Source organism: Pelobates fuscus, chromosome 13 (genome assembly GCF_036172605.1).
Source record: "Pelobates fuscus isolate aPelFus1 chromosome 13, aPelFus1.pri, whole genome shotgun sequence".
NCBI lineage: Eukaryota > Metazoa > Chordata > Amphibia > Anura > Pelobatidae > Pelobates > Pelobates fuscus.
This window is the reverse complement of record NC_086329.1, coordinates 102,612,133-102,623,026: the sequence shown is the minus strand read 5'-3', so window position 1 is coordinate 102,623,026 and position 10,894 is coordinate 102,612,133. Positions and strand designations below refer to the sequence as shown.

At 45.5% G+C, this 10,894-nt stretch overlaps 1 protein-coding gene across 1 annotated transcript in view; it reads left to right on the top strand.

Annotated features, from left to right (window-relative positions):
- The first annotated feature begins 392 nt into the window (after window positions 1–392).
- The window catches only part of LOC134583517 (SLAM family member 5-like), a 30,894-nt gene continuing 20,392 nt past the window's right edge, over window positions 393–10,894 (top strand). Inside the window, exons 1-2 of the mRNA XM_063440453.1 lie at window positions 393–444; window positions 1,641–1,964. Of these exons, the coding sequence (XP_063296523.1) occupies window positions 396–444; window positions 1,641–1,964 (373 nt within the window). The 5' untranslated portion in view covers window positions 393–395. The remainder of the gene's footprint in view (window positions 445–1,640; window positions 1,965–10,894) is intronic.

Here is a 10,894-nt window from a genome sequence, read left to right as displayed (position 1 = left end):
CGTGTAAATGTTTAATAATATTGTAATATTGCTGCGGGATTAGTTGGCTCTATGTACATATATACCAATAATAATAATAATAATAATAATAATAAACACTCCTGCTGTGAGAGGTTAGCACTCAAATCTCTCTGCAATCTTCTCTTACAGGCCCATACAAAAAGTGGGGGCAGCTTTATACACATTATTAATCAAAATTCTGTATATTTATATTATTGAAGAGAGACAAGTTTGATTCAAACATGTATTATAATATTATTAATGTTGCTCTAATTTCCTACAAAGATGTCACACAGTCACTGTATTGGTGTTTGTAAAGGGGACGATCTTATATAGAAACAGGAAGGGACAGAGCTCTGCTCCATTTATAGACTGACAGCTCAACGAGAGACAAAATGATCTATATTCACATCTGGATCTTAATATTCATCTTCCTTCCAACAAGTAAGTTCTCACTGTATCACTGTATATGATATAAAATCTCATATTTATTAAACAGAGTTAGCAGTTGGATTGAAAAGTTTATATATCAGGTATATCAATATATCAGGTGGAGAAATATCAGCCTGACTAAGTGGAGATTGTCTAAATACTCGGCCATTTTTGTTTAACCCCTTAAGGACACATGACATGTGTGACATGTCATGATTCCCTTTTATTCCAGAAGTTTGGTCCTTAAGGGGTTACATTTTGAAAGAATGCAATATCACTGTAACACTGCCGATGGTTGTATTAGATGTGAAGTGTGAGCAGATTATTGTCGCCTATAAAGGTGAGTGCCACTCGTTTAGGTGACAAAGTGATGGAAGCAGAATGTTGGATATTGTTCCATAGATGTCTCTCCTTTAGGTCACAGGACATTATCACTGTTTATTTAATTAACATTAGTGGTATTTCCTGTAAGACCCTGAGAAAAACTCTTTGAGACTTTAATAACTGAACGTATCACATTTGGGGAACAATACATACTCTGAGTAATAATTTCACTAAGATTAGAAGCCACAGACTAAACCAACATCCAACTAATGTCTCAGAATTGCTTTGAACCCACGTCCCCTATTGTTAAAAAGCTACATAGTAATTGAGGTTGAAAAAAACTAAAGTCCATCAAGCTCAACCTTTAGAGCACGGAGAAATCACTTGTGACATGCAACCTGGACTTACATACATGTGTCTGCTCTCCCTGATTGTCATGCTGGGATAAAGACTAAGCCCACGCTAGCAGCCATGCAGTTTAGGATTTAGCCAGGGATGACCCTCTTCAATCTTTAATGTTTTACTCAAACTCACTGTGAGCTGATAAGGGTTTCTGTAATCCGAATCAATGGTTACTAATGCTGCCAAACCTGTGTACAATTTCCAGGTGGAGTATATTACAATGGGTAGTGATAAATTATATATAGCTGCAGTCTAACCTCATATGTACTTTGTGACACTGCTTCCACCCTATTGCAACACGCCCCATGTTTTAACTCCTGTACACATTTTGCTCACTATTTCTAAAACTACAACAAAGAACTTTCTTTGTCATTCATTCTTTAATATCTCCACGTGGGTTGATTAGAATTTAAAGATATATATTGATATATTGCAGAGATATTCAACTTTTAAGCTATTAATCCTGTTAAATTGTTCCCTAGGTATATTGTGTGCAGAGCTATGTGGAGATAAAAGGACAGTTATTGGAGCAGTGGGGGGAGATGTAATTCTACCTTTGAAGCAGACTAGGATTAAAGACGTCAGTTGGGTGAATGTTAATGGTGGGACCCATTTTGCTACAACAAAACCAGGTGGAGATATAGATGTTCGAGATAACCGGTATGAAGGCAGACTGGATGGAACGGCTGATGGGTCTTTGCGCTTTACTAAACTAACCAGAGAAGACCAGGGAGATTACAGAGCGAATATACGCACAGACCCAGGAAACAAACAGTGTGAACAACAGTACGATCTCCGAGTGTTCAGTAAGTGTCCGTATTTATCAATGTATAGAGTTTACACAAAGTATCAGTGAGATTAAAGGAACACGCCAGCTTTATCAATAAATACATTTATATAAAACGCGGAGTGTTGTAAAGTATTTTTAGATTACTGGCCGCCCCTTTCCTGTAAAATAAAGCTGTTACCGGTACTTCACTAAACCATTTATCAGCTGAAGTGCTTTAGGGGTTTGCAGGGTTCCTTTAGCCCTCATTACCATTATTTATAGTGGGTAAACACAGTGACAGTTTAGAAACAGAGGGAGGATTATGTCCTAACAGATAATTTGGAAGTAATAAGAAGATATCCAAGTTATAACAGTCACGCAAAGACCTCGTCAAAAAACATTCTATTATGATAATGTTTTGGCATATGCAAATATTACACGTTTTTAGAATGAAAAGTATTTCTTAAACTGTGTACTGTGTCTTTTTTGAGAGATTATGCAAACTGACACGTTGTTAGAAATGGAACATATTGTTTTAATATAATGTTTGCTTAATCCAATCTACCGCAGCTTGAGGCTGTGCTCCAAGACCAGTTTACAGAGGTAGAAAAGTGAATCGCAAAAAACAAACTCTTCCTAAACACTGACAAAACTGTTACAATGATCTTTGGAACAGTACCTAAATTACACAAATTACACAATTCCCACCTACCCATCAAAACAAATTCAAATGGCACACTGACCGCAGTCCACTCTTTCAAATACTTGGGTATGATGTTAGACCCCAATCTATCTTTTGGCCTCCACATAGAAAAACTTGCATCTAAACTTTATCCAAAACTAGGTGCCCTGTACAGAAACAAATCCTGCCTAAGCCCTACAGTAAAGGAAAACATTGTACAGCATATGCTGATGCCAATCATTGATTATGGGGATGTAGTATATGCATCTGCATCGCAATCCCACATTAATAAACTCAACACATTGTATAACTCGTTCTGCCGATTTGTGCTACAATGTAATCACAGGACCCACCATTGTGACATGCTAAGAGAACTAAACTGGCTGTCGCTGGAATCCAGACGCACCCTTCATCTTTCCAGCCATGTGTTTAAGAGCTTTTCTGGGAAACTCCCACCCTACCAGAACAAAATGCTTTCCCCGGCTGTTCCCACTTCCTATAACCTCCGATCCAGTACCAACACTTTACTTAGTCTACCTCAATACAAAACGAAAGCAGCCCGATCTTCCTTCTCCTACAGAGCGCCGCAATTATGGAACGACCTCCCGCACACTTTAAAATCTTCCCCAAGCCTAAAGTTCTTTCAGAGATCCCTCTCTACATACCTCAAAACAGAATGCACCTGTCATGGTTGATTATATATTTCGTACCTCTTCTATGTTCAATTTTGTATTAATATTGTTTTTGTATTTTATTGTACCCTAATGTAACAATACAATAATTTGTGGACCCAGGGCATACTTGAAAACGAGAGAAATCTCATTGTATCTTTCCTGGTATAATATTTTATAAATACATAATAAATGACCTCTTACCCACATCGAGTGTATTTAGTGAATATGGTGTTCAGACTTTAGGACGCCAGATCAATGCTAGATATTGTTTTCATAAGATAAGTGATAAAAGCAACACTCGCTAGTAGATTTTGAAGTCTAATTCCAAGAATGCAAAGAAATTGCAATATGACTTAATTAAAAAACTCATGCCCCATCAGGGTTTATCACCCCAAATGCAACAGACAGACAAGATTTTTATTATTGCATCACTGCCTTCTGGATTGTAATATGCACTATATATGAAACGTTTTGTAAAACAGAGATAATTTCCATATTGTGAGTTACATTTGCTGTTAATTAAAAATCAGGAATTATAACAGCATACTATTTGGAGTCTTGGATTTCCAGCCAAGGTCGTGGAGCAGCAGTTTCAATAAAGTCCAGTTAGGAAAAAAAACACTCTGAGGGTGATTGGTTTATCTATGCTATTATGTCTTGTGTCATTTTAGTGACTTGTCGGTTTTCTATCTGCAGTCTGAAGTTTGTGGGCTAGGTATATACATTGTAATATTTGTAATGGAGATTTCTGCAGAGGACACTTTATGGACACTGGCTTTGGACTTTTTACCAAGGCTTTGCTCAGCATGTACCAGTGTGACATGGTCACATAACAATAGGACTTTGGACTGATGTCTGTGTATTGTATAGTGTAATTTATATATCTGTACATTTTCTATGTTTGTTTTTTTTATGTATTTTTGCTTTTGTCTTAGTGCAATTTTGGATTTTGCTATGTGCAGAATTATACAGATTTAAACTGCAGACAGATACTTTTAAAACAATAAATAAGATTGGTTGGTCACTTGGCAGATATGGATTGACACCTGTCCTCAGAGACCTTGATACACACTGACACAGAGCAGAATAGGGACTGTTCCTTCTACATAGGGTCACTTGGCAGGTATGGATTGACACCTGTCCTCGGGGACCCTGATACACACTGACACAGAGCAGAATAGGGAATATTCACTAAATGCCAAACATTGTTATACAGGGGAATATTCAGTAAATAAGGATAAGGGGGGGGGACCTACTGTCCTCCCCCCCAGCCCCCACCCCTGTGGGGTGGGTGGGGGCCATAAATCACAATGGGGGGACCTACTGTCCTCCCCCCCCCCGCCCCCACCCGAGAGCGGTGGGTGGGGGCCATAAAAATAATGAGGGGGGGGGACCGACTGTATGATGTTGTATCGATCAGGTAGTGTAAGGGTTATGCCTGCAAACAACCGCAAACAGTCCATTTCCACAACCACAAACTCCCCATTTGCACAAGGTTGGATACCAAGCTTGCCATGTCCCGTTCCTTGTCCTCACTGATGTCATTGAAGGTCTCTTCCTCCACCCAGCCACGTACAAGCCCAAGGGTCCCCGAAAGGTGACAACAAGCCCCCTGGGACGCCTGCTGTGTTTGGTCTTCCACCTCCTCAAAGCCACCTTCCTCCTCTGACTCCTCTTCTTCAAACTCCTCTCTCTGCATTGCCTCTCTCTGCGTTATTATAAGGTGTGTTAAGTAGTACTATTCCTATCAGTTTAATCCCTGTTACGTCCCCTATCAGGGGACGTGTATATGGCATCGATTTTAGGAACCGGGAGATGAAAAAGGAGCTTGGTCGGTCCTCCTAACTGGAGACTGTGTTGCTGTACGGGTGGCAGGGGGAGCCATTTATAAAGTACCCACTGCCAAGGTACATTTGAATTGTGGAGCGGGGCACAGAAACGTGGAGGTGGGAATGATGCAGGCAGGACCTACCCGCTGACGTTATTTTGGGCAACGACCTGGGGGAGCTGACTTCAGCTTTTTGTTCCTCAAACCGCAGTACAAGAGACGTATCCGGTTGTGACCCGGCAGCAGGTCCGCACCACAGCTCCACCTAACCACTCTGAGGCTCAGGTAAGCAATGTACCCCCCATGCCCAATGTCACGCCCTGGACACAGTGGTGTATCCTGATTTTGTGCTGCCCTGGGCAGGTCAAAACTCAGGCGCCCCCCACCCCCACCCAACCTTTCCCCCCGCCCCGCCTTCTAAATATACACAAACACATTCACATGACAGATACACATACATTAGCTAACAGAAACACACACTCGCTAACAGAAACACACACACACTAACAGACACACTCACACTCACTAACAGACAAACACACACTAACAGGCAATCACACTCACACTAACACACACGCACACACAGTCAGACACACACACTCACATTAACACATTTCTTTATTTTTTATACACACAGTCAGACACACACACTAACAGACACACACACACACACCAACAGACACACACACAAACAGATACACACACTAACATATACTCACTAACAGACACACACTAACACACACACACACACTTACTAACAGACACACACTAACAGACACACACACTCACTAACAGACACACACACATGCTCAAATTAACACATTTTTTATTTTTTTTAAATCCCCCCCAGCCTCCTTATCTTTGGGAATGCTAGGGGGGTTCTCTTTCTCCCTGGGGGTCCAGTGGCTGCTGGGAGGGCGGCACTGGCGGGCGGCTGGCAAGGGAGCACTTCCTCTGAGCGCTCTGCTCAGCTCCCTTGCGCGCCGCAGAGTGAGGCTGGGAGCTGGAAGATGACGTCATATTCCGGCTCCCAGCCTCACTCTGTGGCGCGTGAGGGAGATGAGCAGACAGCTCAGGGGAAGTGCTCCCTCGCCAGCCCCCTGCAGCCCACACGCCCGGCCAGCTTGTCAGGTAGCCGCCAGGCTAACAAGGCATTTGCCCTGGGCATTTGGGGGCGGCTTTTTTTGCCGGCCCCTGGAAAGTGCCGCCCAAGGCAAATGCCTTGTTTGCCTCGCGGCTAAAACGTCCCTGCCTGGACATCCCCCCAAGAATTCGGTTCTGAAGTGGCCCTAGATCCCTCCCTGCAGATCTACAAAGATCGTATTAATAAAGACCAGGCAGGATTAGAAGGGGAAAGGTACACCTGGGACAAGGGGCTGCTGTACCGGCACGCAGAAAAAATAGTGTCCGGATCCATTCCCTTACCCATAAAGCAATTCATAGTGCCAAGAAAATATAGTCTCGAGTTATTACGCATCGCCCACGACATTCCCCTTTCTGGGCACTTAAGGATCAGCCGTACTAAGCACGGCTGACCCAGAAGTTCTTCTGGCTAGGTATCTCACAGGACGTAAGGCGATACTGCCAGACCTGTGATACCTGCCAGAGGGTAGGGAAGAGGGGAGACTGATACAAAGCCCGGCTCCGTTCTCTTCCCATAATTGAGGAACCGTTCAGTAGGGTAGCAGTAGATATTATAGGACCCCTATCCAAGCCCAGCCTCTCCGGCAAGAAATATGTAGTGACCGTGGTGGACTATGCCACCAGGTACCCAGAAGCAATAGCTTTGACTAATGTGCACAGAGAGACGGTAGCGGATGCCTTGATGTGAATATTTTCCCGGGTGGGATTTCACAAGGAAATTATTTTGGATAGGGGCACCCAGTTTACCGCCGAAGTCGCACAACAACTCTGCAAGATATGTGGGGTTCAGCAAATACTGAACTTATCACCCCCAGTCCAAGGGGCTCTGTGAACGGTTTAATGGAACACTTAAACAGATGATCCGTACGTTCATAGACACTCAGACTTGGAAAGGTTCCTACCCCACTTGATGTTTGCCTATAGGGAAGTACCTCAGGAATCCACCGGTTTCTCTCCTTTCGAACTATTATTTGGGAGGAGAGTGAGGGACCCCCTAGATTTAATTAGGGAACATTGGGAGGGAGACAAGACTGTTAGCGGCACCCCCATCGTACCCTATGTGCTAGAGTTTAGGGACCGCCTGGAGATGCTGACCAACACAGGAAGCACAGATGGTACGATAAGGGAGCCAGGGACTGCAGCTTTAAGGTGGGGCAAAAGGTGTTAATTTGGCGACCCGTTCACAAGGACAAGCTGCAGGCTTCCTGGCAGGGCCCATACAAGGTGGTAGAGCAGGTTTGTGATACCACCTTTGTGATCGGTCCGGTCACAGGCACGGGAGGCAAGCACATGCTCCATGTGAACATGCTCAAGCCATACCACGAGCGCACGGAAGAGGTAACCGCGATCTGTGCACCTGCCACTGAAGATTATGATAATTTGCCACTCCCAGATCTCCTAGACCAAGAGGGCCAGAGCGGAGACCTGGGAGAAGTACAGTTAGGAGAACGGTTAGACCCCCAGGAGCGAGCCCAGGTCCAAAGACTAATCCAGGACAAGGCAGGGGTGTATGTACCGCGAGGCAAACAAGGCGCATCGCGCGCCGCGGAGTAATGCCGGGAGCCGGAATATGATGTCATATTCTGGCTCCCGGCATCACTCTGCGGGCGGCGCGCGAGGGAGCTGAGCAGAGCACTCAGGGGAAAGTGCTCCATCACCGCCCACCCACCTGTAAGTCCGGCCACCTTCCTGCCCAGCAGCCCCACTAGACACCAGGTGAGAAATCCACCCAGCTATCCCAAATGTAGGGAGGCTGGGTGGATTTAAGTTTAAAAATAATAATAATAATAATTGTGTGTGGGAGAGTGGGGAAATGTTTGTGTCAGTGAGTGTGTGCTAGTGAATGTAAGTATGTGTGTGTGTGTATTTCATTGAATGTGAGTGAGTGAGTGAGTGTGTGTGTCTGGCAGTGAGTGTGTCTATTTCAGTGAATTTGAGTGAATGTGTGTCTGTCAGTGAGTGTGTGTGTTTCAGTGAATGTGTGTGTCAGTGAATGTGAGTGTGTGTGTGTGTCTGTCAGTGAATATTTGTATGTGTCTGTCAGTGAATGTGTGTATTTGTCGGTCTGTCAGTGAGGCTGTGCGTCTGTCAGTGAGTGTGTGTCCGAGTAAGTGTATGTCTATCAGTGTGTCAAATCAGTAAGTGTGTATGTCATTGTTTGTCAGTGAATGTAAGAGTGTGCGTCTGTCAGGCAAAGTGTGGCCTTCACAGGAAGGGGTGGGAAAAATTTAACTTGGGGTGGGGGTGGGGAGAGGGTGCCCGAGCACCATCCTGCCTAGGGCAGCACAAAACCTAAATACACCACTGGGACAAGGGGGCCACGTTTCCCAACCTACCTGGGTACACTCCGTTAACCACTCACAAAGTTGAAACCCTAGACCAGACCCCCCTTCGCCAAACCGCCTATCGCATACCCGAAGCAGTTAAAGAAAATATGCGGAAAGAAATTGAGGAAATGCTGCAGTTCGGGGTGATAGAACACTCTGACAGCCCCTGGGCCGTCCCGATAGTACTAGTACCGAAACGGGACAGCACGACCCGTTTCTGTGTGGACTACCGGAGGCTAAACGATAAAACAACTTCAGACGCCTACCCTATGCCCCGGATAGACGAGATCCTAGACAAAATGGCCAGAGGCCAGTACCTCACCACAATAGATCTGTGCAAGGGGTACTGGCAAATTCCATTAGCCGAGGACGCCATCCCCAAGTCGGCATTTGTCACCCCGTTTGGCCTGTATCAGTTTAAGGTGATGCCATTCGGGATGAAGAATGCCTCGGCTAACTTTCAGAGGATGGTAGATCGGCTACTGGATGGGTTTCAGGAGTATGCCTTCGCCTACTTGGATGATATAGTCATTTTTAGCTGCTCCTGGCCCGAACACCTGACCCACATAGGAGCCGGACTAGACCGGATTAGGGAGGCCGGACTGACCCTAAAGCCCAGTAAGTGCCATATAGGAATGGCAGAAGTTCAATACTTAGGGCACAGAGTCGGGAGCCTGCTACAGAAACCAGAACCCACTAAAATAGAGGCAGTCGCCAAGTGGCCAAGCCCCCGCACTAAAACCCAGGTCCTCACATTCCTGGGTACCGCAGGGTACTACAGGAAATTCGTAGTTAATTACAGCACCCTAGCTAAACCTCTCACGGATCTAACACGTAAAAACCTCCCCAAGATAGTAGTATGGGCCCCAGAGTGTGAACAGACCTTCCAACAGCTCAAGACGGCGCTCATTAAATCACCTGTACTTTCTGCTCCTGATCCAACTAAACGCTTTTTCGTCCACACAGATGCTTCTATGTTTGGATTGGGAGCAGTACTGAGCCAAGTCGGAGCAGATGGCGGCGAGCAACCCGGGGGTTATCTAAGCCGGAAACTTTTACCCAGGGAAGTAGATACACTGCCATTGAAAAGGAGTGCCTGGCGGTGGTGTGGGCCCTCAAAAAGCTGCAACCTTACTTGTATGGACAACCGTTTACCTTACTCACAGATCACAACCCATTGGTGTGGCTTAACAGGGTGTCAGGAGACAATGCCAGGCTGTTGCCCTGGAGTTTGGCGCTACATCCTTTTGACTTTACAATTCACTATCGCCCTGGGAAGCAAAATGGCAATGCTGACGGATTATCCAGACAAACAGACCTTGAACAGTGATCTGTGAGTACTCCTCTGGACATCCCCAAGCCGATCCTGGCCTGCTTCAGGACGTCCTGTAAGTCTGGGTACTTATGCACAAAGTGTTGTACGATCAGATTACACACATGTGTCAACTTGCCCAAATTCAATGCCGCCAACAAATTTCTTCCGTTGTCACAAACCACTTTGCCGATCTCCAGTTGCTGAGGAGTCAGCCACTGATCCACCTGTGCGTTCACCTGCCGTATCTGGGATGTGGAATAGTACCTGGGGAGCTGGGGGGGTGCCGTTGATGTGGAGCAAGATGCAGCAGCAGTAGAGGACTCAGCCGAGGAGGTAATGGAAGAGGATGGAGTAGGAGGAGTAGAGGAGGTGGCAGCAGGCCTGCCTGCAAGTCGTGGCGGTGTCACAAACTCCTCTGCAGAGCCACACATTCCATGCTTGGCAGCCGTCAGCAGGTTTACCCAATGCGCAGTGTAGGTGATATACCTGCCCTGACCATGCTTTGCAGACCAGGTATCAGTGGTCAGATGGACCCTTGCCCTAACACTGTGTGCCAGACATGCCATTACTTCCTTTTGCACAATCGAGTACAGGTTGGGGATTGCCTTTTGTGCAAAGAAATTTCGGCCAGGTACCTTCCATTGCGGTGTCCCAATAGCTACAAATTTTTTGAACGCCTCAGACTCCACCAGCTTGTATGGTAAAAGCTGGCGGGCTAATAGTTCAGACAAGCCAGCTGTCAGACGCCGGGCAAGGGGTTGACTTTCTGACGCTTGCAGACAACTAACGGCTATTCAATGTATAACAGTGAAAAAAGTTTTTGGGTTTTTAAATGCACGCTATTGTGACACCAGATATGAGTGGCAATGTGCACTGGCAGAGGTTGGCAGATTACACGCTGGAGGCCTGACACCCGCTTGAAGGACACTGACTGCTACTAGATTACAGTCAAAAACTTTTTTTTGTTTTTAAATGCACGCTATTGTGACACCAGATAT